At 39.5% G+C, this 27,615-nt stretch overlaps 1 protein-coding gene and 1 long non-coding RNA gene across 4 annotated transcripts; one reads left to right on the top strand and one right to left on the bottom strand.

Moving 5' to 3' along the window:
* The first annotated feature begins 722 nt into the window (after positions 1-722).
* NEIL3 (nei like DNA glycosylase 3) lies at positions 723-26,492 on the top strand. 3 transcript variants are annotated; one of them, XM_056326407.1, is made up of 10 exons: positions 723-988; positions 4,693-4,808; positions 9,631-9,765; positions 10,838-11,051; positions 12,254-12,328; positions 14,922-15,088; positions 19,211-19,380; positions 22,447-22,849; positions 24,645-24,819; positions 25,630-26,492. In XM_056326407.1, the coding sequence occupies exons 3-10, from the start codon at positions 9,644-9,646 to the stop codon at positions 25,804-25,806; spliced, it is 1,503 nt and encodes a 500-aa protein (XP_056182382.1). In that variant the 5' UTR covers positions 723-988; positions 4,693-4,808; positions 9,631-9,643; the 3' UTR covers positions 25,807-26,492. The 3 variants fall into 3 exon arrangements, with proteins under 3 accessions (XP_056182382.1, XP_056182380.1, XP_056182381.1); XM_056326405.1 differs by lacking the exon at positions 723-988 and adding an exon at positions 1,346-1,503; XM_056326406.1 differs by lacking the exon at positions 723-988 and adding an exon at positions 1,346-1,503 and having other exon boundaries at positions 25,181-25,761.
* LOC130143631 (uncharacterized) lies at positions 1,920-4,698 on the bottom strand. The gene is made up of 2 exons (XR_008819815.1): positions 4,122-4,698; positions 1,920-3,653 (listed from the first exon to the last, which is right to left on the bottom strand). It is a non-coding gene; the product is annotated as an uncharacterized LOC130143631 (long non-coding RNA).
* Positions 26,493-27,615: the final 1,123 nt, after the last annotated feature.

Below are 27,615 nucleotides of genomic sequence, written 5' to 3'. Positions count from 1 at the left end.
TTAGTGAAGGGTTAGTATTGCAGCTTCTGATGCACCTGTAGAATTAGATGTGGACTTGAAAACACAATTTGCTGTAACACACTGCATAAACCACCTACTGAAAAAATATCCAGTTATAAAATCCCTTATCATGAAAAACATTGTATTTGATAGCCAAGTAACAGGAATTGTTATTTTCTGTACTTTTAAAGTGCTTACATATGATCACAGAAACCCAAATTATGTATCAATTTCTAACTGCCTTGGAAGAACAGTAACACAGGACTCAAGGGCAGCAGAAGAATCAGTTTGAGTTTCACATACCATTTTGGAATATTGATGATTTCTGCTGTCTGACTAGTGAGCTTAATTCTCTGGCTAATATTTGCCTCATTGTTTTAATGTAGAATGATGGCAGCCAAAACATTACCGCAAAAAAGAAAACAGGCATTTGCAACAAAGGGTAGCATACCCTAACTTTAGTAACGCACCTGCATTCAGTGTTTTACTTCAGCAGACATAATTACTTTAACCTGACCTAGTCAATTCCTTTCAGGGAAAAAACACATTCCTTTTTTTAGGAATATGACCCATTTTGACTGAGCCCGGAAGAAAGACTGGATACAGACAGTTTATATAAGAAAGAATATTAATTGAGAGGTTTTGACCAGTGTGAGTATGCCTCACGAGGTGAGCATTAGGAAATAGTGTCTGGAACTCTACCTTGAAATGCAAGTTCCCTCAATTTTCTTGAGCGGTCATGAAGTTTACTCTGCCCATTCTTACTTCAAATGCAGCGGAGAAAGGAACATTTTCCTTGTGTAAACTGGGACTGACTGCAAAAACCTATTAAATATTGACTTTTTAAAGGCTAAAACTAACTGCCAGTTGCGCAGTAAGTCAGTCTTCCAAGAAGATATACTTGCGAGGGTGTTTGAGAGAGTACCAGGGAGCCTGCAACAGCTGGTGAGGTACCCGAGGGCAGTACGCGCTGACACCTAAGAACACGGTAAGTACGATGTACCGGCTTTTCCCTGAAGGGTCTCACAGAGCAAAGCTTTCTGATTAACGCCCTCGTCCGCGCTAAACGGCCATCTAACCTTAACCCTCAGGGGCCGGGGCGGCGGGTGAGGCCGGGCCCACCCCTCCGGCCTCCCCCAGGCGGGCGGCGGCCGCCCCTGCCCCCCCCAAACACCCCTCAGCCCGCCCGGCGGGGCGGCGGGGACAGGCCGCGCGCCCGCGGGATCCTCTCCGGCGGCCTGTGCCAGCGCGCCCCGGGGGCGGTGCCGCCGCCATGACGGCCCGGCCCGGGCGGAGGCGGGGCCACCCCGCGCGGCAGCGCCGTGCCCGGCCGAGCGGCAGATTTGAACGCCGGGGGCGGGCGGCGCTGGCGGCCCCGGGCTGCGCGCGGCCATGGTGGAGGGCCCGGGCTGCGCGCTCTGCGGGGAGAGGCTGCGGGCGCGCGTGCGGCGGGGCCAGGCGGTGCGGGGCGCGCGGGGCAGCCCTGCGGCAGCCGGCGGCGCGGTGAGGGGCCGGGCCGGGGCTGCGGGGCGGGGGGCGGGGGCGCCTTTCCCGAGGGGCAGCGCCGGGCCGGGCGCGGGGGTGCGGAGCTGGGGCTGCCGGGTGGGTGCGGTGGTGCCGCCGCCGGCTCTGGGGGAGAAGGGACGGATGGCGGGGCTGGCGCTGAGCGGGACGGTTGGTGCGGCCGCCGCCGGCTGCCCGCCGCCCCCAGCCCCCCCGCCCCGATCTGGGGCGCCGTCTTTGGGCGTCCTCGGCATCGGCGCGGTAAATAACCCTCAGCAGGTGGGGTGTGTGAGGAGTGGCTGAGGCTGTAGAAACTTTTGGAAGTAATGAGGGGAAGCTTTTAGAATCGCTCCGGTTCACTTGGCATAATTTTTAAGATACCATTTAGCTTCAGGAAGCATGCAATACGAGGAAAATAATCGTAGTAGTTAATAATTTTAATTTTCCGTAACCTTGTAAGTCTTCACAAGTCTGAGTGAAACACAATGGAGAAAGGTACACGGCCCGCAGAGAGGGAGCCTTTCCTTCTATAACTGCTTTTTAAAAAATAATTTTAATTAGATCAGCTGTTTAAATATGACTTCGGCATCTGCTCTCAGTGTACACAGTAGGTAATTTTTCCACCCGTTTTTTCCTTTCTGTTGGCGGCATAAAATAATTCACCAGAGTAAAGCTCTGCCGGGGCTGGTGAGGCCGCCGGGTCGAAGGGGGGACTGGGACGTCGGCCGGCAGCCCTGGGTGACACGGCTGTGGAGACACGGTCCTCCGGCCGCAGTTCCAGAGGAGGCTAGGCCGCTGCTGCACGCCCCTGGGTTTGCTTGGCTGTGAGAAACTGTGTGTTGCTTATGTCCCAAGTAAGTATATTGGATGCTTCCAGACAGAAAGTTGAGGAACTTTTCCCCACCTTCAGAGTATATAAGGCAGGTGTAGGAGAGCGTCTGATTAATGCACGGTAAGATAAGGTAGTACATAAATGAAAGAATAATTTAAGGAAGAATGTGATTCAAGATACGCCTGTCTACAATAGGCAGTCAACCAGTAAGTCTTTATAGGTCTGTATCTTTCAGGACTAAGCTTTTTGAAGGAAGGAGTTTTACTGCTATGGTTTCAAAAAGAAATTTCTTTCCCTCAAATAGATTGATGTTCATAACTTTGTACAGTAAAAGTAACCTGAGGACAGACTTTATTCATTGGCAAATGACTGTCATAAGGGTCTTGGGATTTTTAGATCTCCCAGTAGCTAACCATGGCAAAAGCCTTGGTTGCTGCTGAAGACTACATTGTTTAAGAGAGTTTGTACTACGGTGTCTGTAAGGGCTTGCCATATACCAAAGTGGTATGAATTTAATGTAAAATATTTTGAAAAAAACAAGTTACTTTTCCATCTCTGTCACTTCTTACTCTTGTTTACTTTAAACAAACCTGAGTGGCATAAAACTGCAGTAAACCTTGTTGCACACCAACTTGCGTTAATACTGTCATTGGAAGGCATGAACTGTTTATGTGAGAGCAAAGTTTTCCTTTGTTCGTATATTGATAACAGGCAAAGTAAATGATGTTGACATTATGCAAAAATATTTTTCTACTTGACAGAATAATAGCCATAAAACCCTCTAAATTTATATCACTTCAAGGTAATAATACAGTGGGAAATTGTATGGAGAGTAGCTCTGAAATTTCACTAACTAGTTGAAGCCTTGCTGATTTGTCTGGGTTGCTTTCATATGTATTTGCATTGCAATTGAATGTTGTGATTGAAGCACTGGTACAGGTACCTGCCTTGTAGTTAGAGCTCTGATAACAATGAATATGCTGCTTGCAGGTTTCAGCAAGGGCTGAATGGACCTCCTGAGGACCTTGAGTTGCTGGTCAGGGGGACCTTTAAGGCTGAGAAAAATGGGCTGGCAGAAACTTAAGTTCAGCATTTGCAGAACTTGCAGAGGCCTGCACTTGGAAGAGAATAAAGTCATGCAATGGCACAGGCCTGGTTGCTGGTCAGATGGAAGACAACTCCACGGAAAAAAAAGGACCAAGGTCCTATATCATCTGGGTCCAAGTCACTAGCATACCCTTCCAAGGAAGAGTGGTTCTTGCCTCTGTTCAGCACTTGCAAGGCTGTATCTGAATTACAGTGTCCCGTTTTCGACTCCCTGGTAGTGAAAAAGATACGTAACATATTAGAGTGAGTCCTCTAGTATGATTAGCAGGCTGAAGTGCACAATACACAAGGAGAAGCTGATAGAACTGGGGTTTTCTTGTTCTCTTCAGCTATCTGAAAGGAGGATATGGAGGAGACGAAGCAAGACTTTTGTCAGAGGTGCATGGTAAGGTGAGAGGCAGCAGATGCAGGTGACTATAGGAGAGATTATGATTAGGTATTAGGAAAATTCTTCCACCACAATAGTCAAGCCCTGGAAAAAGGGCCCAGAGGGACAGGGGTCTCCATTCCTGGAGCTACTCTGAAGTTGACTGGACAAGGCCCTGCACTGCCTGGCTGAAGTCAGTCCTGCTTTGAGCAGGTGTTTGAATTGGATAACTTGTAGAGGTCCCTTCTTATAATTTCAGTGGAGTTTCATGTGTTAAGCGAGAAAAGATTTTTACTTCGATCCCATAATTACCCTCTTTCTTGTCTTGTAGTACTGTCCCACCTGCTCTTCAACATCTTCTGAGATGAGACTTGAAACTCGTAGGAAGAATGGAGTATCTGTGGGCTCAGTGGAAGCTTTTCTATAATACACAATGCCCCATGTGAAACACTGAAAGCATATTTGCATAGGTGGAAACTCCAGTAAAAGGCTTAGGGAACGATGTAGGTCTGCAAATGGCCTGACACTCTGACAAGTATTTAATATTCAAACTATACCTGCTTAGTTGACATCAGCCTGAAACTCTTACTGTACATTCATGACTTGAAGGAAAAGACATAAAATACCCTGAAAAAAAAAAAAAAAAAAAGAGGTATTGTTTCAATTTGGAAAGAATGAAATAAGTTATGATAGCATTAGCAACTGTCTGCTTCCTGGGTTAATAGTCCCAGTGTTTTTGGTAGAGCTGCTTAAGGAGAAAAGATACAGTGTTGTCCAAGTTGGAAAGTTAGTTCATAGAGCTACTTGCTGAATGTGTACTGATGCTAGAATCAAAGTATCGTAAGATCTGTTTTAATCTTTGTGTGTGTATACTCGTTTTCAGACTGCTGCAAGTGAGGAGAGAACCTCTGGTCACGATTTCCTTGTTGGATATATTTACAGGGGTGTGGAGACATTGGGAAAGGAACTTTTTCTGTATTTTGATCAGAAAGCTTTAAGGTAAGAGGTGACAAAAGGCTTCCTATGGGTTCAGACTGTGTGTATTTGGGGGGGTAGGTTCTTCCTAATGTCAAATTCAGAGATTTGGAAGTTACAATGTTACAGAGAAAACTCAGCAGCCTCTGCAATGCTGGAAATACTGGGTAGTTGTTTACATTTTCACATAATTTACTGCTTTATTCGTAGTGTAAGATGCCATGTAAAGGTATCTCAAAAGGACAGTTATTCCTTTAAACACTTTGTTGCAAACACAAAATTGCATTTTCTAGGGACAAAAGTCAGAGAAATGCATGCAGTTAGTTACTTGATGTCTTCCACTACAAACTGTACTTAAGTTTCTTTTAACTTTCCTTAAGAAATTTAGACTGAAATTCTGTACTTCATTATCATAGCAATTGAATCATTAACCCATGAAAAAAACTGCTAAACTTTAACATATTCTTTATGTATACATTTATGCTCTCTGTCTTTTTTTTTAAATGATATTGACAACTCCTTTGTTTGGAATTATGGTTTCAGATTTGGCAAGTGAATGGTTTGGATATCATAAATCTAACTCTTAACTTTCTAGTGAAACCATGTCTCCTAGACAGATGGTAAAACTGTCAAATCAGTGTTTGTTCATGCTTTGTAAAGCTTACTAGGGGTTTGTTGGCGTGCTCAGGATTTTGTCATATGCTTTAACCCCTTGGACATCTTGTACTAACCACCGAGGTTGTACTTGGAATATAGTTTACTTTTTCTAGGTCAGTATGCTTCTGTACTGCAAAATCAACAAAAAATGCACAGTGTAATGGACTATTAAAAAAATCCCCTCTCATTCTTAATGGCAATTACTACAGAATATGTAAGTAAGGCCCTTATATATAATATGTAAGACTTTCATTTAATGCTTTTCTTTTACCCTTCTACTTGCAATATAATTTTAATCTTTATAAATCTTTAAAAGGGAAAACAGTGTTACTTCTACATTCAGCATAGTCTTTGTTACCTAATGACTGATCTTGGACAAAGGTGTAATTTTTATAAATTTAAAACTCATAATACAACAAATACCTTACAATTCTGTAAGATAATGTTTTGCCACTGACACTACTGTTATAGGAGGGGGATGGAACCAAAAATTCTTGGCTGCAAGTACAAGAGTTTACAGGGGTCGTATGCTGGATACAGAAAGGCAGTGATATATTAGTAGTTACCTGGGATGGTGTGTAGACTAATCTTTGGTAGCAGAGGCCTGCTGGTTATCAGATACAGGGCTATATGCTTATTTTTCTTAGTGTTAGAGAAATGCAACTAGTTTTACAAGCACATACCAGTCTTTACACGACAGTTATACAGGACTGCATATATGTTTAAAGCTGCCTATATTTGTGAAGGATAGGATTATGGTCCTAATCAGTTTTTCTTTCTTTGCATTGTACTTTATTAAATAGAAACAAAGAAGAAAAAGCAGGTTTTTTTTTAAAAAAAAAGATAAGTCAGTTATAAAGGAAGATAAAGGCAGGGGAAGTAACAGACACAGATGTTAGCTGTTTTCAAAATCATATTTCATGTATTACAAATTGATTGAATAAGCAAAGGAGTAGACTATACAATAAGAAAACATTGTTTCAACAGACTGAATTACATTATCAGAAGAAAAAAGTAATTACTAAGGAATGTAAGCATTTTGCAAAAGATCTCTTCAAAGAGAAAGAAAAACGTGGCCAAGTTCTAGTATGGAAAATATAATCCTTTGACCCTGAAAGATCTTAGGTAATTGTTTTAAGCTTTCTGGCCAATGCAATGACTTACTGTACCTAATTAAACAAACCTTCAGTTATTGTTTGATAATAAGCTTAAAAGTTTCATCAATTCTTCAGTTATTGTAGCTCTAGAAACTGCATTTAAGAAGCCCTCTTAGCCATGTCACTTATTTGATTAGAAACATTGTAGAAGTTATCTACAGGAAAGGTCTCCTTTACACAGAAGGCAGAAGTTAGTTATCTGATAAGGAAGGCCTTCATTTTCTTGTTTTAAAAATGTAGGTTGTGCATCTTAAAGATGTTGGCGGGAGGTAGAGGAAGGCTTCAGAAAATGCATTTTACAGCAGTCTAAGATTGGCTGCCAGGATTGTTATTGGGAGAGGAAATAAGGAATACGCCTTCAGGGAATGTATTAGTTCTTTATTAAAGTTAACTCTCAGATATAGGGCTTTCTTGTCATGAGGAGGGTTACTGATATACAGATTCTGTATCTGTACAGTTTCTCAACGTAACAAAACCAGTTCTTCTTATCTACTAAGATTACCTGTAAAAAGCTGGTAGTCATGCTGGAATAATGTTAGTCAGACATCTCTTGTGACAGACTGGGCCATGAAAGGTAATTAACTCATTTTATGGTCCTGGATTTTCTCAAGTGGGGAATGACTGCCTGGTGGGAGAAGATAACCTGGCCATGAAATTGTTTTATGCAGTTTGGCTACTGCTTGCCTGACATGCAAATGAAGAGGATACTTCTGAAGTGTTGCCATGTTGTGGATAGCAATTAGCAAACAAAGTTCAGTTCAGTATATTTGCATCCATGGTGGGCAGTAGAAGCTTTTTTTTTTTAAGAGTACAAACGAGCAATGAAACCTTCTGAAGAAATTAGTACTTCTGCTTTTTGATGTCCATTTAAATAAGGACATTAAAGTCACTGAAGAAAGCCAAGGGGTTTTATTGAAAATCTGAGGATTTTTTTTCCCTATTTTGCCTTGAAAGTCACTTATATAATCAATGAAAACCGAACAAATTCTCTGATACTTGCAAGTTGTGCAGGAGTGACTTGCATGCTCTGCATTTTTTGCCATGGAAATGATAGTTACGTGAGAGAGGCTGTCCTGGGTTTAGTTTCTATGTTGTGCTATTAATGTAAATTTGAAGTGATAAATGGTTTAGAAAAGTTTCTAAGAATTATTAATTCACAGATGTTTTTGCATAATGGAAAATGGATATAAATATTTTTAGGAAAGAGATAATTGTTGATGCCAAATCCCTTAAAGGAAAGACATCCACTCCCTTGACTGGAAATTCCATCTTGGCCCTTAGAACTTGATAATGTGAATTGTCACTGGTTTTTCCATATAATTGTATGCTGTGCTGCTACTAATCTTATTTTTATGGGGAAAAATGTTTTAAATAAAAGCAGATCATTACAATATTGTGTAGCACTAAATTCTAAAACCTCACCTTTTTACTTAAAAACAAAAAATCATCAACTCCTTACTGCTAGCTATCATTGAATAACAGATCCTAGGTTTAATTAGCATGGCCTTCCTATTTGTAATTAAAATGAGAAGATTTCTGTTTTGCACTGTTTCAGGACATCAAAGGTATTGAAACACATTGCAGTGACATTTTGTAAATTTCTTAAGGCTTTTGAATGTAAACGTGTAGTGTTGACTTCTTTTTTTATTCTAGTCATGAACTGACAGATCACTAAAGTAGCCAGTAGTTGTGATTCTTAATGCTCCTTTTTAACAATATACAGGAGCTTGGTAAATGAAAATATCAGCTATTAACGTGAACGGTGTTTCTTTAAAAAGAACTTTCTGGAAGCATTTAGTGCATTACCATTTGGTACCAAGATGCAGGAGTTTGGTTTAGGAAGAAATTTGACTAGTTAAGCCTCTGCAGTAACTATTCATGGCACTTGAGAACTGGAAATGGCTATTGAAAATAAAAGTGTCTGAAATAACTGTATCACCTGAACTGACTTGTAAGAAGAGTGTTTTGGGAAAACCGGTTCGGTTTTTAAGAATAAATAAATACTATGAAGAAGTTACATAAAGAGCTAAGTTTTAAGACTGTGCTTAATGAAATGTTGTTTTTATCTGTTTTATCTGTAAATATTTAAAATAACAGAGGGGTTAAAAGGAATTGCACACATGATGTTGTGTTTCTTTGGTCATTTGTCTAGTTTAATCTGTTAAATCTTTTCATAACTACAAAGTAATCCACCTTTTCTGATATACAATATATAGAAGTAGGACACTCCCTCTCTCATGATTTTTTTGGGACTTGAACATACCAGGTGAATCTGTAATAAATAAAATGTATGAGACCATAGTCAAACTTGTCCTTTGCTCAAGTATACTAGCTCCTAGTAGAATGTATTATAAAATGTAAGTCCTCTTAAGGCATCAGTGATCTGTAAAAGGAATGCCTGAAAGAGTCTGTTCTGATCCTTTGCCATCTGTGCATTTTTCCGTTTATTTCTTTTATTAATTTTTAATTGACATGCAGGTTTTGCCTTGGTTGTAGGCAAAGAAAAGCAGAAAACAACATATGGCAGGTGTTAATTACTTTATGGTGTTATTGGAAGTAGCTTTGATATGATAACAGTGTTGGCAATATGGGGACTGGGATCTTTCCTTTCATACCAGGTGACTTTTGCCTGATTTAACAGAAAATTGTCTGGTAAAGTAGCCTCATTTCGTCCAGCCTCCCTGAGGACTTAAGAACCTATGTTGGAAGACCAGCATGGCAAGTGAAAAAATTCTAAGCACAGTACACCAGAAAAGTGTGTTACTTAATGATCAGGTTTGACTTCAGTATAATGAATTATGAAGACAAAACTGCTGTGTTTTGGAGTGGTTTTGACTTGGAGGGGTTCTTCTGCAGGAATTGAGCGTTATGTAAGCAAGTGGCTTTTTGCTGTGTCACTCAGTGACTAGAATTAATGTACATAAATACTGACTTGGTTAGGTAAGAACAGTTCTTAACTTCAAAAAATAGACTAGTGTAATGCTTGGAAATGTTAAGATAAAATACCCGTAAGAAATCTCTTTCTCTCCAAGGATTCACTTCGGTATGAATGGTTCCATGCGCATTAACCCTGATGGAAGCAAAGACAGAAATGGGGCACTACCAGTTTTGGAGATACAGCTTACAGAGGATACCATTTGTTTTTTTGAGGTGACAGTGGAGTACAGGTAAAGCAGAAACTAACCAAATTAAACACAGCTTGCTTTTTTTTTCCTTTTCATAACATTCTTTTAAGAACATAGTGAAAAATCACCCACAAATTAAGTGCTTGGATGCTGTCAGAGACACAAAGAAACAAAACAAAACTTTCTAAACATACCGTATTTACTGGTATGGTAACTTAATTTTGTTACTTTTGTACCAGCATTTACATACAGTTAAAGTAGTTCTATGCCATAGTCTTACTAGTGTTCAAGCCAGGGAATGAAAGTGGATTTAATTCCATCCTTAGATGTGAATGCTGAACCCCATTACTCCTTTAACTTCCATGCAAGTCAAACTTCCTTAACAAGAATAAGCACCTGCAGTGATTACTGGTTTCAAACTTACATGCTCCCAAGGTTGTGTTTTTATTTTTGTTTTCTTTTTGGGAGCAAAATGATATAATTGTTGTAATTTATATTAAGTGGATGTTTTTCTCTGTCAGCATTGTATTTCTCACTGCTAATAAAAATAACGTAGCGAGCTTGATTTTAAATTATTTGAGGCTTTTGGGTGAAAAGAAACATGTAAATTCAAGTAATATATATATGCATATTTAATATGACAAAACATAAAAGCTTATGTATGCCTGAGACTTCTTGCATTGTATTACTGACAATTGATTATGCTTAATCTAATAAAATCAAGGTTTAAGAAAATATCTCTTTTATTGTCCTCTTGTAAGTACTGGACTGTGTAACCATACAGTTAGTTATGGTTGATGGTGCAAACACATGGTCTTGCCATGTTGGAAGTAGATTTAAAGCAAGGACCTGGCAATTATTTTTCAAACTAGTATGAACAAAATGAGGATGATTTCTTGTATGTTGCACCCAACGCATGTTCCATGCATGTATCATTCACCTGTGTTTGGGAGGGGTGGTTAATGTGATTTCTCTGCCGCTTCTTGTCACTGGTATTTTCATGGTTTGTTACCTGCATATAGTATTCTACTATACTTTCATGTGTTGTTTTTAAAACCATACTGCTATATTAGCACATAATAAAAATAAATCTTGATATATTTTTATTTTCCAGAAATGCAGCTGAGAGTAAGCAGAAAGTGAGAATGATGAAAAGCTTGGATGTTTGTTCTCCAGAGTTTAACTTCTTAAGAGCAGAAAGTGAGATTAAGCAGCAGAAAACCCGCATGTTGTGTGATGTGTTACTGGATCAAGCAGTATTACCTGGAGTGGGAAATATCATAAAAAATGAAGCACTGTTTGACAGTGGTCTTCATCCAGCTGTTAAGGTGGGTGAAATGTGTAAAGATTGGTTTTAGTGACACCAAAGTATTAAGAATGTAAATACTTACTTATATAACATTTTGTTATCTTCTTAGCTTTGGTTTATCAGCTGTCATTTCTTAAGTTACTTTGACACAAAATTAATGTTTTCTTACTCTACCTGGCAATATTCATCATGGCAGTCCTTGGAACCTGTTGCTGCTACTCCTGCCTCACAGAGTAGACATATTTTGTGGGGCTAAGCCTTCTCTCTTACAACTTGAAACCTCCCCTTAGTAGGGAATTCATTTAACTTTCAAATCCTGACTTTGTCTGCCATTCTGTTGTGCTGCCATTAAATTGTCTGCCTATAAAGAAAGTGAAAAGTGCCCAGGTTTTCTTTGTTCAGTTTCTAGCCAAAACAGTTTATGTAGTGGAGTTGTTTATTTTTGCAGTTGCTTCTTCCGCTTCCTGTCCTGCGAGCTGGCATCATTTGCTTTTCCACCATTGTTTACCATACTTCTTTTTGGCTAAGATCCTCAAGCAGGCCTCTTCAGACTTTGGTTGAAAAGAAGTCTGATGTTTACAAAACAGACTGAGATTACGCAGAATGTAAAGGAAAGCTGGTGAAGATAGTTACTGAGAGGTTTTTTTAAACATAATATTTTGAAAGTCCTTCATAGGATCAGTCTGGATTTTAACTGCATCTGCAATGTGAGCTGGCAGAGGAAAGAAAAATTGTGACTTACGTTTTTGTTAAGAACTCAAAATCTTATTTGATTGCTAAGCCTCTCTTTGTGATGCCTTTTGCTCAAGTATTCTTCCTGAAGATCTCTCACAGGAGAGAATCTCTGGTGATAGATAGGTCTGTCATAATCCATGAGGAGATTAAGAGGGAACTAAGAGTTGTTAACGCCACACAATTCTTGGGATCAGGAACTCTTAGCTCAATATAGAGGAAGAGAACAGAAGTTTTTACCTAATGTTTTGCATGTATGAGGCAAAGTACATTGTTTGGTCTTCATGCAATGAGCTTGCGTAGCATAGAAATTTAAAATGTACTGTTCTACTCAGATGATAGATATAACGTGAAGTCAGGGAATTATCACAACAGGAAGCAATGCAATTCACCATCAGCTGAAGGTGTTCAAAGTACCCCTGCATTACAGGTCTTTCTGCTGTTGTCCCTTAGCATTGTAATATTCTAAAAACCATTCTTGTCTTACAGGTTTGCCAACTGACAGATGAGCATATACGTCACTTGGTGAAAATGACACGTGATTTTACCCTGCTCTTTTATAAGGTATTCTGAGAAACCTCCAAAACTTGACTCTGGCATGTTAACTGTATGTGATCATCCAGTGAAAACAGTAAAAAGATGCAACAGAACAAGTGTTTCCATGAATAGGAATGTTGGCTTGTAGGCTCTTTATTAATTGTGAATTGTTAAATGATGGAAAGATGGGGAAGTCTAGACTTGTAAGAATGTGCACAGCTTGGCCCAGTTGCAGTAGAAGAGTTTGACAGACGCTGCCCGAGTTGAGTTTTGCTGTGCATGCGCTGTAACGTCACTCTGAACATGTCAGAACTGGTGTAGGTTAAGCACACACCAACATGTAAGATAACATTAAAGGTCACTATTCAAACTGGGAACTAGAGATTGCCCCGGGGAAGTATGAAGGTAATTTATGTGGCTTCCTTTATGAGACTTGAAATAGCAAGTATATTTATTTGACTAAACAGATTGTAACTTCTAACAAGTCTTTTTTTCAAACTGAAACAGCATTTTTGATTGTTAAAGTGAAATAAATTCCAGCTTCTCTCTACTGCCACAATTTCAGAAGGATTTCATTTCTTCCCCTGTAAACTCTGTAATTCCTGGTTGCTCTTTAACTTTACAAAATAGAAAAAGAGAGAATTTGATGTAATTCTTGTATGTTTTTCTTCTTTAAGCTGCATGCAGAGAATTTGAACAGCAGCAGTGAAATTCTTGTCTGTTTCTCTTGGTATTCATGAAAGGCAAGGAACTAGTGCAGCTAAAAATTCTTTTTTTTTTTTTTTTTTTGGTAGGCTAGGAGGATGGCACCTAACTTTCCTAATATCATCATTCAATGATAACGGTTAAAAGTGTATTTTGTTTAATAGTCTGCTTAAAAGTCTTCTTTCCCCCAGCCCCCCGAAGAGTAGTTTAGCCTGTTGGCTAGGGAAATCTTTTCATGCTCCAAACTTTGTAGGGAAGTCTACCAGTAAAGAGAAAGCTTCCAGTTCTGCAACAACTATAATACTAGGAGATTTAAATATGTCGCAGGCTTTTAGACTGACAACAAATGAACAAGCTACAATAAACTGTAGCTCAGTTTAGCCATTTTCAAAACTTTCACTATCTATACTTAGGAAGTATTCACCAGTCAAGTGCTTTTAAAGGACAGCTAGCCTCCCCCTGCCCCAGATCTCTTAAGGTAAAAGCGTAATGAAAATTGGATAATACAGAGGGTAGTGCTTGATCATTTTTTATAGACTGTTACAGAATGTTTATAGTAACCTTTCTGTATCATTTGTAATAACACCTTAGAGATGCAAAGATGAGGAATCTTGTTTGTGTAAAAAGCTGTTGCTTTTGTTTGGATTTAAATGACTGGATGGGAGATAACTACTAATAAGAAACTGTAAACCTTGAGGAGAAATGTTGAGGAGAAAGCAAACTGCTTGTGAATATTCATGCAAATATATATTATTAATTCCTTCTGATTGAATTACTAGATTGTATTGGCAAAAGCATTCTTATTCAGCGAGGCTGATGAATAAGAGCACAGCAGAAGCAAATAATGCTGTGCTCAAGAACACCTGTATTTTGGGAGAACTCCAAGGGTCTTCATACGTTATGGAGCTCGAGCTGTTCAACCCTGCCAGGGCTGGGCTGGTATTGCTGGGCCAGCTGTGGCATTGTTTGATCTGTGCCCAAGGAACTGCAGTTGTAGTGCAGAAACGCATGTGGCTCTGCAGAGCTGGCTGCGTCTCTACTGGGCTTTTTTCATTTAGATATTTTTTGTTTGTTTTTCTGCCAATTTTAGCTAGAGTATACCTATGCTGGTTCATTGTGTGTTGTCTCCTGAAACGTGCCTGCTTGTCAGCCCTCTGAGCCTCTTCAGGTCACTGTGCCCTTTGGACTTGTACTGTACGTAATACAACTTTCTGCCAGGACACAGGGAGCTTGCCATAGCGCCAAGTAGCTTTTCAGGAGCCAACCTGTCTGGCATGGCCAGGGCTAAGATGAAGCTGAGCAACTTTACTGGGTGCTACCTCACTCCTACAGAATCGCTGAAAAATATCTGCATTGTGCAGTTCTTCTGGTTTTGAGAAGATTGATTAGCCCAGATTGTAGAGTCGGATCTGAGCTGGCTCTATGGTGTGGTTTAGGTTCTTTTTCGGGTGAAGGAGGGTGGTGTTCATTTGGTGGTTTATGCTTATTTTATTTGTTTTCTGTGCTGCATTGATTGGAGCTCATCAGCTCTAAGGACATTCCTTGCAGGTGCCAGGTCAAAGATGACTGGTGCTGAATCAGAGCTGGCTGGTCCAGCTGAACTCAGGCAGTCCCTACCTAGCACGTATTTGCTTGCACCAAGCTACTATGTGGGGTTTTTTGTCTTCTGTCTTTTATTCCATTATATGGAGAATTCCAGACACTTGCACCTATTTAAAGTCAAGTCTTTTCATAAAAGAATATGAAATACAGATAATAGCCCTTATGAGAGTGCCTTAAATATCTTTAGGTAGTCATTAAGCTGTCAGTTTACATAGGGGTTTTTTTGTATTTTAGCTTCAGTTGAACTGTAGAAAGACTGACATAAAATTTACACTGGCTCTCTAACTTGTGTTTTAAACATGTTCTGTTTTAGTGCCGTAAAACTGGGTCTCCACTCTTCAAACACTACAAAGTGTACAAGCGCCCAACCTGTGGTCAGTGCAATGGGAAGATCACTGTATGTCGTTTAGGAGAGAATAACAGGATGACTTACTTCTGCTGTCGATGTCAAAAGGCAGATCTCCACCTCGTCAATATTAGGTATGATGGTAACTGTAATACTTAAGCATCAAAGTGCTTAAGCACCTCAAAGTGCTGTTACAGTAAGAGGACCTCAGTTCTCAAATAGAATGGGTCCTTGTGCATTTTGTATCTAAATTCACTGAATTTGCAAAAGAAAAATGTTTTGGCCATTGGTATTTAAAAATCGTTAAAGGCTTTTGATACCATTTCCTTTAAAGGCCTCATCTGTTATGCAATAGTTATTTCTCTAATCAAATGTAGGAATTCTGAAACAATTCAGAGTACTCAAAATTATTCGCTGCTTTTGGAAAAACTGCCCCATGTTCTTGGTGTTATCAATATCTGGTGTGGGTGTTTACACACAACTGAGCTGAATGGCATAAGGTAGGAATTTGTGTGTCTATTCCTTTTCACAGGGTAGCCCCTTCAGTCCCGGAATATCTAGATAGTTGTGCACCTATCCAATTTTGTTCTGGCTGTAGAGTTACACTGAGGATAACTAAAACTTTGGTAAATTCAGAGTGCAGCAAATATCATAGGGCTTAGGACTTTTTTCTTCCTCATTGGATTTGAAAAGCTTGTGCCACAGAGACACTTTCAGTTTCACATAAATTGTGCTAGCAGCAGCTTTCCTCCTTTTATTTTAGGAAGGCACAAAATGCATTTGATATCACAAAAGGTCAAAAGGTAAAAGTTCCAAAAGCACTTTATTCAGACTCTTACATACTTAAGCTGTTCTTGAAAATTTTCATCTGAGGTTTCAGAGTCTTGTATTTTTATACTGAGCTCTGTCAATCTAATAAAAGATACTGCTTTGCTTTGCAAACTTTGCCTTCATTAGTGTGTGTATATATATATTTTTTAGGTAAGATTTACAGAACACACAAATCCCTCTCCCACCTCCAACCTTCTGTCAAGATTCAGCTGGCTGAAGGGATTTTGGGTAAAGCTTAAGAATCTCCTTTGAATACCGATCAAATACAGAAGATTCCAGCATGGAAGATAAATATTTCACATGCTGATAGCCCCAGTCTGCTGTATTTTCAGAAAGTGATGATGATACATGTTTTGCAGAAGGGTAGGAAGACAGCAGTGTCCTATTGAGTCAGGTAACTAGAAAATGTTGCAAGGAAAAAATAATCTTTTTCTCTCGCTGTTCTACAACAAGTAGTGGTTTGGGTTTTTGTAGTTGGGTTTGTTTTTTTTAATAAATAATAAAACAGTGGTATATTTCAGTGAAAAACATGGTAATGGCAGCTATAACATTAAAAGATTGGGTTTAGTGCTGTCCTCATCCTAATGGTCAGGTCTTTGTGTTCTACTACTCTGTTTTCTGTTATGCAGGAACTGTTACCAAATAAAAGTATGTGTAGCTCAAGGGGTTTATCAGTCATTCCAAGCTTTTCATATCTGAAGACTGGAAGGAGCCCGTGTGATCAGTCTAACTGGCTGCAGACCATAAACTGTAGAATTTAACCCATTGGTTCCTGGGTTAAGTAGCTTATCGTTTTGCTTAACTGAAAAAATGAAGAAAATACCCATTATAAGCTTACCTCATCAAATTCAAATGCACCATGAATCTTCAAAATACACTTTTTCTCCCATATTTCATGTTCCAAAATGGGAAGTGGGGGGAAATGACATGACAGATGAACCAGGGAGATGATGTGCAATTAAACTCCAAATGACATGCTGAATATATTCAGTCTAGCAATGCATTTTTGATAACTGAGTAGGGCAACTGATCTAATAATGTGAAAATACCCGTTTTTAACACTTCCAGTTTGGCAATTTTTTTATCTAGCCACAGTATTTTGGTGAATGCTATTGTAATGTCTGTTCTACCTCTTGACAGCACAGGATCTTTGGTATGTCAGCAGTTCTCATTATCCTCCTTAGTTTTGCTGTTGTGGAAGACATGTGGTAGGTAGTGGATGTCCCTGCCATTATCTTAGAAATCTAGCCTGTTAAGGAGAGTGATAGGTCCAGGGAATGTCACAACAGTTCTGAAGTACAGTATTTGCATTGTTAACTGAAGTACTTAAATACTTAGCAAAGCTTTTGACGCTGTCTCCCACAGAATTCTCCTGGAGTAATGGGCTGCTCCTGGCAGGGACAGGTTACTCTGTGCTGGGTAAAAAACTGGCTGGAGCCCAGTGGGTGGTAGCAAATGGAGTTCTATGTGTTCCCCAGGGCTCAGGATTGGGTCCAGTCCTATTTAATATCTTTATCAACGATCTGGATGAGGGGATCGAGTGCACCCTCAGTAAATGTGCAGATGACACCAAACTGGGCAGGATTGTTGATTTGCTTGAGGGCAGGAGGGCTCTACTGAAGGAGCTGGACAGGCTGGACCGATGGGCTGAGTCCAGTTGTATGAGGTTCAACAAGAAGTGCTGGGTCTTGCACTTGGGTCACACCAACCCCAGGCAGTTCTACAGGTGGGGGGAGAGCGGCTGATGGGAAAGGGCCTGGGGGTGCTGGTCAGCAGCCGGCTGGACATGAGCCAGCTGTGTGCCCAGGTGGCCAAGAAGGCCAACAGCATCCTGGCTTGTATCAGAAACAGTGTGGCCAGCAGAACAAGGGCAGTGATTGTCCCCTGTACTGGGCACTGGTGAGGCCACACCTCGAATCCTGTGTTCAGTTTTGGGCCCCTCATGGCCAGAGGGACGTTGAGGTGCTGAGTATGTCCAAGAAGGGCAACAAAGCTCATAAAGGGTCTGGAGCAAAAGTCCTGCAAGGATCAGCTGAGGGAACCGGGGGTGTTCAGCCTGGAGAGGAGGAGGCTCAGGGGGGACCTTATTGCTCTTTACAACTGCCTGGCAGGGGCTGTAGGCAGGTGGGGGTCGGTCTTTTCTCCCAGATAACAAGTGACAGGACAAGAGGAAACAGCCTCAAGTTATACCAGGGGAGGTTTAGATTGGATATTAGGAAGATTTTTTTCACTGAAAGGGTGGTCAAGCATTGGAACAGGCTGCCCAGGGAGGTGGTGGAATCGCCATCCCTGGAGGCGTTAAAAAAACCACGCAGTGCGGTGCTTAGGGATGTGGTTTAGCGATGGACTTGGCAGTGCTGGGTTAACGGTTGGACCTGATGATCTTCAAGGTCTTTTCCTACCCAAATGATTCTATGATTCTAAATTATTTTTTTTAATTCTAAAAGTCTCTAAAAAGTGCGTAATCCCATAAAAACTACGGAGAAAAATGCCTGACAATTTATCAACCACAGTACCTAAAAATTTAATTACATATCTTAGTGAAGATATAAGTTCAAGTTACATTTAACAGGCTAACAATGCTTGGATACTGTGACCAAGTCCTTGGTAACATGTAGTGATAGTAAAATAGTAACTGATTCTAAATCAGTGTTTCAACATAGGAGGAATTATAATTTATAATAATATATATTAAAAAAAATGAAATTAAACCTATAGAGGTGTCTGGAGTACAGATTTGGCTCACCAGTCACAGCTCAGACATTCCTCAACTCTTTCTGATTAGTAGAAGAGGAGTGACAACAACAAAAAAATATCTGTAATTCTAAACAGGCTCCTAAATGTTAAAAGGCTTTCTAGCAAATGGTGACATACCAGAAAGACTTTCTATAATTTAAAACTTTTCAGTTCTGTTGGCTGTTATGATAGCAAAGTAGTCTAATGGCTATGCTTTAAATAAGAGCAAAAAAAGTTGTTTGCTAGATTCTGTGGCTTTCTGTTGCTCAGCTTCTGAACAGTTCTTCATCCAGTAATGCATTTGTTAGCATTCTGTATAAGGGATGGAGAAAAAGTGCTGAAAGTCTCCCTTTCTCACCAAGTTTCTTACTGCAGTACTTGAAAATGGTAGGGAATTTGAGACGCTGGGGCATTGTGCTGCAGTGCACACCCATTCACTATTAATTTTCTGTCCATTTTCATTTAAATATTTTTATTTGTTGTATTTCTGCAGCACTGGGAGAGATTTGCCTTTGAGGTAAAGAAAAAAACTACCAAACTAACCATGACACAGTGTCCGAGCTATGACAGGCAGGCATAACACCGTGCAGTACTTGTTCTCTAGCCCTGTGCCTCCCTGCACGCAGTGGTGTAACACAATTTGTAGAAGAAACGTCACAAAAGACTAACATCATTCTTTTGTTTCACAGCACACTGCCAACTCGAAATAGCCTAATTGGCTGGGCATATGGCAGGGGGTCATGTCCTAATGAGCATGTAGCTCAGAAATCTGAAGAGGAGTGGACGTGTATGCGCTGTACCCTAATAAACAAGCCTTCTGCTGACATTTGTGATGCCTGTTTGACATCAAGGCCTACAGGTATTGAAAAAGGTTGCCTGGAACCCATACTGGGAAAGGGGGGGAGGACTGCAGTTTTGATACCATTTTTAGAATTGTGGCAGTGAATTGTTAATTGTATTTATATAACTTTAGCTAACTTAGATCTTTTGGGAAATCTTCAACAGATAATCGTGGAAACCGTCTTGTCTTAAGCCCTAGAAGAGTCTTGTCATCCAGCTTTGGGCGCGGGTGGGATTCTATAGACAAGCATCTGCAGTGACCCTTTGCTTTCACTGGGGCAAGGAGTGAGACAAAATGCCATTTTTTCAACTCTCCTTAAAATCATTAGAAGCTTGCAGTGTGTGTCTGACAGAGAAACGACCAGAGGGCAGAAAGAGAATTACCTTTCTTCCGCGTGAACAAAAGCAGTATATTTTGGCACCCTTTCTAAAGGGATGCTGGGTTTTTCAGGGGCTAGGTTTTTTCCTCCAAGTTCAGAGTAAGGATGATTCTGGACTTCTTACCTAAAGCTGTTGTTTGTCTCTTGCTGGAGCTTTTAATGCTGCTGCCTAGATCTGGTGGGCAGAAGCAGCTGTGAATGAGACCTAGAAAGGGACAAGAAGATGAAATGAGTAACGTGCTAGGTTCTCTCCAGATTCCTGTATAGAAATTTAGATATTAAGAAATGATGAGCGAGGTAATGGACAGCCTTTCCACTGGGACCTGTTTTCTATGTGAAGAGGAGCTTTGTATTCTTTTTCACTTTCTACAGAAAAAGTGAGCAAATTACTCTGTGGAGGGATTTACAGAAACTTATTTGGATCAAGACTGTAGCTCGGAACATTTTGAATTGCTACATATATTCTAAGAAACAAAGTGTAAAGGTGTGCATGTGTGTGGCTTTTTAGGGATAAAGCCAACTGTCTAACAATTCCATATTGAAACTTCTCTACCTCAAAAACTAATACTCCACTTATTTCACATTGTGTAGTCATTTATTCAATGAGGTGGCTGAAATCTGCATATTACAACTTACTTTTCTAGCTCCAGTGCTGCAAAACTGAAAGAAAAAATATTTGTCAAAGATATATGGGCTTTTTGTATCTGAGAAGAATTAGTGTTTTTACATAGGCTCCAGGACCTGTTGTTAAAAGTTCACTGAATTTAACTATATGACTCAAAGTATATATGCTGAAAGTGCCTCCAAATTCCCAGATGATTAAGTAGTGACTTTATGGTACTGAACTTGCTTCTTATAAAACAACTTCCAGTGCTTTTCTTAAAGCATTGCTTCATTCTAGTTACTCCTTTTATGAATGGAGTAATGTGTGTGAAACACTTTATCTTACAGTAGCTAAAGTCCATTTCTTCAGGCCAGGAATCGATAAAAGTATATCTTCATGCTGTACATGACAGTTGTTGCCAGCAGAGGCTAATCTTGTATAATTCTCCTGCGAAATCGGCACCAGGAACCTGAAAGTTTTAATCTGTCCACAGACTCAGATTTGCCAACTAACATTTATCCTGGAATTAATACTGTCAGCTGGACATTAAAATACCTGCATGTGCAGAAATGCTTTATTTTAAGCTTTGAAACAAAACCCTGTTCTTTCTCCTGTATTTCCAAGTTTCACTTGTTTAGCCATATGCCATTACTGAAAGCAGGCCTGGAATTTGAAGATGTGTTAGACTTGGTGGAACATGGTTACAAAAATTCTTTTTTAAAAAAATAAGACTTATTGTATTGCATTATAGGAGTGGTATTTGAGATATTTTTTTAAAATGGTTTTGCTTACCTCTGTCTTTTCAAACTTGAAGATTCCTTGCCTTCTCACTTTGGTCATTTTTTGCCTTTTATGTTGTTTCTATAATTAACTACCGTTGGCAGAAATGTCTGAATTTTTTAGGACAGAGTACTTGGTATGTAAAGTCAGCTGCTGGCCATACAGCTGAAATAATTCAGTCTGTAGACAGAGATATTTACCATTACATCTCTATTCCCTTGCTCCTTGACTAAGTACAAGGCCGTGCTCCTTTCTTAAACAAATCTGAATGCGCTGGGACACGCATGTTTTGCTGTGCAGCAGTGGCAAAAGGGAAGGAGCCTGGAAAACAAGTATTGTTCAAGGTAAACTGTAGGGATTCTTTGATTCTGAGTGACAGTGGCTTTGGAGAGAGCGTGTCCTTGTGTATGCCTTATCTACCCATTTGTATTCTGCTTAATTCCCTCTTCCTTGTATGGAGGGAAGAGGTAGGAGGGAGACACTTGCTGGAGATGGTAGAAGAGGATGGACTCTGTTCTTGAACACTATGGCTTCGCAGCTACTTAACAAAGACTGCATATAGGGACCCAATAAAGTTATTCTTTCCACTCCTTTCTCAGGAAAGATTACCTACAGACTCTTTATTTATTAAATTGGCATTAATAAGTTATGCCCACTCTTTTTGGAATGATTATTGCCTGCTACATGGGCCTCTCATTCTGTGAAGAAACATACTATTGTTCATGTCAGGAAATAAATGCAAAGTAAATGTCTGAACTGCTTGCTTCTGAAGCCTCTTACAATAAGGGATCAATAAGTTTGGATGCGCACAATGTTTGGAAAGGACGCGAACCCTGAAAGCACTAGAAACCCCAACAAATGGTTATTCCTTCTTATGTCAGCTGTAAAACAATACTGTAAAAATTGATAACGTATTGCTGCTGGAGGTACTGTACCCTGTGATCTCCCACTGCTGGGGTTATGAAAGGTTATTCTGAAAAATGTAAATGTTTTGATTCCTGTATTTTGGCCAAATTCAGTTTTGTATGGTTAATTCTCCAATAGCTTTCATTTACAGAGTACTTATTCACATCTTGCCCTATTCCAGCAATAATAACGTTATCCTGAAACACATGTTGTACGTGACTCAAAGTGCATGAGCTTTCTTATTGTAAGAAACTTGGTACTATATCTAATCTGTCACAGGTTTTGACATCTTTCAAGATGGTACGATAAATTTACTCTTTCACTCCCTGTATGATGACTTTATGAATCCAGATCAGAAAAATGATGTTATCACTCTACACAGATGGATTATAACCAATGACTTATTTTTCCTTAGTTCCAAAGACAGAGAATGTTGAAGATTCTGCAGCCTTTAACATAAAGTTAATTAAGTACCCTTGTAATGAATTCAGAAAACCGAGCACAGAAGTAAAGATCAATAGGAAAGCTGCATTTGGAAGTACAACTCTCGTCTTAACAGATCTTGGTAACAAAGCTGTTCTGAGAACTGATACCCAAATACCTGATGGACACTCTCAGCATGTTGCTTCAAAAAGCAATTGTAAACAAACCCAAACCAATGTCTACCAGTCAGGGGGAAGCACAGACAAGGATTGCTCAACACATGTAACTGCTCTGGCTTTGTCTTCCTGTCAGCAACCTCTCTCTTTCAAACACGTACAGAAGAAACAGAAAACCAGTCATACACCCTCGGTTCACCAATATAACACAGCAATCAGGTATGTATTCTGAAATGTACACAAGTCTTTATAATCCCATAAACCAGCTTTATCCCTGAAGATTAATGGAATACTGTGCTGTTGGGTGCAGACGCTGTTGTCTTTGGATTTCTGCCAGAGGTAACTTATTCTTGGGTAACTAAAATTACACTCAGATTTCAAAAGTACTGAATGACCTAGGCTGTCACTGGAAAAAGTCCTCATTTTGGCATCTGGCCAGAATTTCTGTTAACTAAGCAGCTGTTCATATTTCAGCTATTCCATGGAATAGGACAGTATAGCTCTAATAGGTCAATAAGCACAGTTCTACCTGAGGAGTTGTCTGATCTTAGAATCGTAGTTGCTATCTACGATTAGAAAGAGCTTGAAGTCTTTGTGAAAGATAAGGAAGGTAGCTGAATGAATAGATTCTAATTAAAGTTATTGTGAACTAGCAGTTTTCAATGTTCTTCCATGATATGAAGCTCTGTACAGATACCGTGATGAACTTCCCATCATTATTTTGTCTTAACTTGCCTCCCCATCCTATATGTAACTACTTCAATGCTCTATGCACCCTGAATTTTTATTTATGCAGCCCTATTCAAATGCATCCATTGCCTAGTTAAGAGAAATGTGAGAACCTATTTAGGGTTGTCAAGGAAAAGTTGGGCAGGCATACACAACAGGAATGGGAGTGCAAGGTAGATGTCACTTAAGAGTGGTGAATTATGCAGGGTGAATGTGAAGTATTGGTTGTGTCTGTTCTGAAATGCAGAAATTATTTCTTGCATTGTTGAAGCACCGGTTTGAAACAAGACCTCTGTATGAATGTATTTTCTCCTTGCTGTCTCGGTAGAGGACTACAGAGAACTGAGGATGTAGGCAGGATAACTGAGAATACAGAGGAGTGCAAAGAAGAAATGAGACTGTATCAGTCATGATAACGGGTAGTTACAGCAAGTCATTAACTTAAACATTAAAAAAAACCCAAACCTCCAAAACCCAACACCAACTTTGTAACCAAAAACAAAGGTTTTGTTGTTTTAATGAGGTGTTGGAAGGAAACTGCTGGTGTCTGCAGGACTGCAATCTTCCAGACATAAAAGAGAACATAAAATCCCTAAGATGATAACAAGAGTGAATTAATCTTTTCCTTTTAGTAAGGTTTCATCACTGCTTTTCTGCTTTATTATTGGAAAGATACATTTCAGAGTGTTACTTGTTTTCATGTTACTGTTTTTAAGTAGAGATTATCTGAATGCAATACACAAGGCTTTATCTCAATCGTGAGGAAGAAAGAAACTTTACCCCATTCAGACAGCACTGTTCTACCCGCTCAGCTGGATGACTTCTTATCTGAATAGGACTTGGAGCATTACTGTAACTTTTTAGTAAAGAGGGTGGGAGTCTTTCTGTAAAGCATACAAATACCTTCAACCTGGAGTAATTACTAGGTATTGGTCTTTTTACCACTGAGAGCAGAATATGTTGGAATTTGGGGTAGGCAGTATTAATAGTGATGGTAATATTTATTTCGTTTGTAGATTAATTTGAGTACTTTGAAATGACATAAACCATGGGCTAACGCTGAGGGAAACTGGTATAATACCCGCAAGAAAAGCACACAGTCCTCTCTGCTGACTATTAGCAATCATTCAGCTTTAAAGATGCAATAGGTGCATTAGAGAAGTTCTGTGGCTGTCATTGTGTGTAAAAGTACACCGAGTGAGCTACCGTAACCGTAGGAGAGAGTTCCTTGGCTGCTAATCCCTTTAACATTACGCAGGAGTAATTTTGTAACCTGTCATTACAGCACACCTCCAGCTAATAGGACAGATGACGGCCGTACGTTAAGCACGGGCCATCCTCGCTGCAGTAAACACAGCCGCCTCTGCAGCCTACAAGTTGTGAGAAAGGACGGAGCAAACAAGGGCAGGCAGTTTTATACCTGCCCTCTGCCCAGGGAAACGCGCTGTGACCACTTCCAAGTACGTATAAGGCTTCAGGGCTCTTCTAATAAGCACTTGTTCCTGCAGCCTCCTTGCCCCAGTGATCTGTAATTGTGGACAGATAGAATCCATTTAAAGTTGGAAGTAATTTTAAATACTATTGCAAACCGAATTGAAACTAAAAGCATAAGAGCAGTTATAAACTTACAGTTTTAGTTAGTTACTGCTGAGAAGGCACCTGCTTGTGCAAATGCTCTTAATCTGCTTCTGTGTGATGTAAAAGAGGCATAGCAGAAATGTTGCTTTGAAGGGACTTGTACAAGTTGTTTGGCTCAGTCTCTCGCTTGAAGGACGACTATGGCAAACTCTAGATGTAGACATCACCCATGTTTCTGTTTAGCCAAAATCTTGAAAACGACCAAGGATGAAGAGTCTGTAATCTGCGTGGGCAACTGCTCCCACTGCTGCACTAATACCTAACCCAACCTGCCAGCCGCAGCTGCTTCCCATGAATGTATGACTGAGAAGAGTTTGACTCAGTCACCTACCAGCAGGTAGTTAATAACTGAACTCAAGACAGTAATGACTATTATGCCTTAATTTGAAGAAAACAATGTGTTAACATCAGTTAAAAGTTACACCAGTTTAAAAGTGCATGCAGTTGCAATTCAAGAAAAATCTAAAATCTATGGTCACGAAAGAGGTAACGCTACCTTTACTACTGCTGCTAGGAAGAGTTTCTTCTAGGGTCTCCCCTGTAGATCTGTGTCTATCGCCAGTTTTAAAGTAAGGAATTCTTAGCCATCACGTATGCTAAAACTGTGCCTAAAAACCTGCTTCTTTTGGCAGTGGGCTGACCTGGATTTTCCATTCTGTAACCACGGCAAGCGATGTGTTATGAAGACTGTGCTGAAGATTGGTCCCAATAATGGAAAGAATTTTTTTGTGTGCCCTCTTGAGAGGGAAAAACAGTGTGGCTTTTTCCAGTGGGCAGAAAGTGGGCCAGGTATGCAGGCTATTCCTTGATGTTGATGTTCTAGTTACCTGCTTAAGTGCATACAGCTTTCCCTGTAATTCGTTTTGTCTTTTTCCCTGTTCACTGGGTAATTAGTAAAACAGCTCCAACAACATAAAAAACTGCAGATCTGGAAAGAGTCATTTTACATAGTCCTATAGAAATTAAACACTACTTGTATGCTGCATACTATTTTGAAGTAAACATCTAGCTTGCAATATATTGTGACATGTTATATTTCTAATAACAATATTGAACTTTATCACATACATGTCACTGCTGTGCTGATAAACTTCATATGTTCATATAAAGCATATGTGATTTATAGAATTGATAACTTTAATTTAGATTATTTTACACTGTTACACTTCTATAAATATCAATGTATTTAGTAAAGGTGAACAAAAAAATATACTTATTTTAATACCACTTAATGCATTATTTCCTCAGAGCTTAAAATGAAACAGCAATGGACTGTACAATTCAAATGTTACCACAGTTGAATGTGTGACCTTGCTTACATTTGGAAGATAAAGACAAAAACTGCCCTAAAATTAATACCATGAGTACAGTTTTCTTAATTACATATTTTAAATCCAGATCTTAACATTTTATTCTAGTCGCTTCTGAACCTTTTTTCCCCCAATCCATGTGTAAATGCATAATAAAATCATACCCCTCAGGTGGTTAAAACTCAGTTTGTATTTGCTTGTGTTACCACTATTTGATGAAGCAAGGGGAAAAGCAAATAGCATGTGCTAAGCTGGATGTGAAGTACAGCAGAAACAGAATTCTTAAAATCTTCGGAGCATGTACTATAAATAACAGGGAAGATGAAACTAATGAAGATATGGCCAAATTATTGAATCACATTCGGTTTTTAAAGAAAGTGATGGGAAGCAGTGTTGCTTCATGCCAAAAATGTGTGAGATAGTTCTCAGAAATGACACTATTAATTCTGAAGTATTTACGTAGGCTAAAGGACCATTTACAAGCTTTTAAAGCTAAGTGCCTGCTTTTGGGTTTTTTTTTTTGAGGGGGAAGGTCTACTTAATTTTCCTTAGAAATATGTGGAACTTCAGTGCAATGTATATCTCCCATGCCATGGTGCAAGTGAAACCTATTAATTCTTGTCCTAACCAACAGAAATTCAGAGGCTTTTTTTCTTCTTCTTTTCAGTAGCCTTTGATACCTTTGAAATCTTTTTAAATTTTCCTTATGTGAAAGGAATCTTTTATAAGCAGATCATAGAAACCATAATCCTTATGTTGCTCAATGGACTCCTTCCAAATAAATATATCTCCGTCATGAAGCCTGTTATTTAAAGTGAGGTACAGAACTCTTGAGAACAAAACAAGCTGCTTCAGAGGGTGAAGACTGACTTTCCACTGCCATCTTTCTATATGATGCTACTTGTTGCAACGATACGTCACTGCTAGCTTGTGCTTATCCATCTAAATCTTTTAAAATTGCTATCTCACTTGTATAGTTGATCACCGTGAAAGTGTTTGATTATTTTTAAATTTGTACGTGTTTTGAATGTTTTGCACAGGGATTAATCTTTAATAAATCAAAAAGAAATAAACACAACCATTTTTGATCACTTGCCTTCTACAGCTGTTAAGGTCTTACTGAAGCTAGAAGTGACTTTTTCAAACTTCAACAGTTCTACCAGTTGGGCTGTTATGTCTTTTATCTTAACAGCTAGACAAGAAGTGAGTATCTGTTTACATATAGCACATACAGGGTTTAAAGTATTAACTGGTTTTATTAGCTACTGCAATCACTTTCTTTTTCTGTTCTTATATGTCTAGAACATG

This window comes from Falco biarmicus, chromosome 1, assembly GCF_023638135.1.
Source record: "Falco biarmicus isolate bFalBia1 chromosome 1, bFalBia1.pri, whole genome shotgun sequence".
Classification (NCBI taxonomy): Eukaryota; Metazoa; Chordata; class Aves; order Falconiformes; family Falconidae; genus Falco; species Falco biarmicus.
Note: the sequence above shows the minus strand (reverse complement) of the source record. Positions and strands in the feature narration are given on the sequence as shown.

Excerpts from the sequence above, each read along its gene's own strand:
- NEIL3 (XM_056326405.1), top strand. The coding sequence starts at position 1,393 with ATGGTGGAGGGCCCGGGCTGCGCGCTCTGCGGGGAGAGGCTGCGGGCG. Across the intron at positions 1,504-4,692 it reads CTGCGGCAGCCGGCGGCGCG|ACTGCTGCAAGTGAGGAGAG; the intron begins GTGAGGGGCCGG and ends ACTCGTTTTCAG. Across the intron at positions 15,089-19,210 it reads CTCCACCTCGTCAATATTAG|CACACTGCCAACTCGAAATA; the intron begins GTATGATGGTAA and ends TTTGTTTCACAG.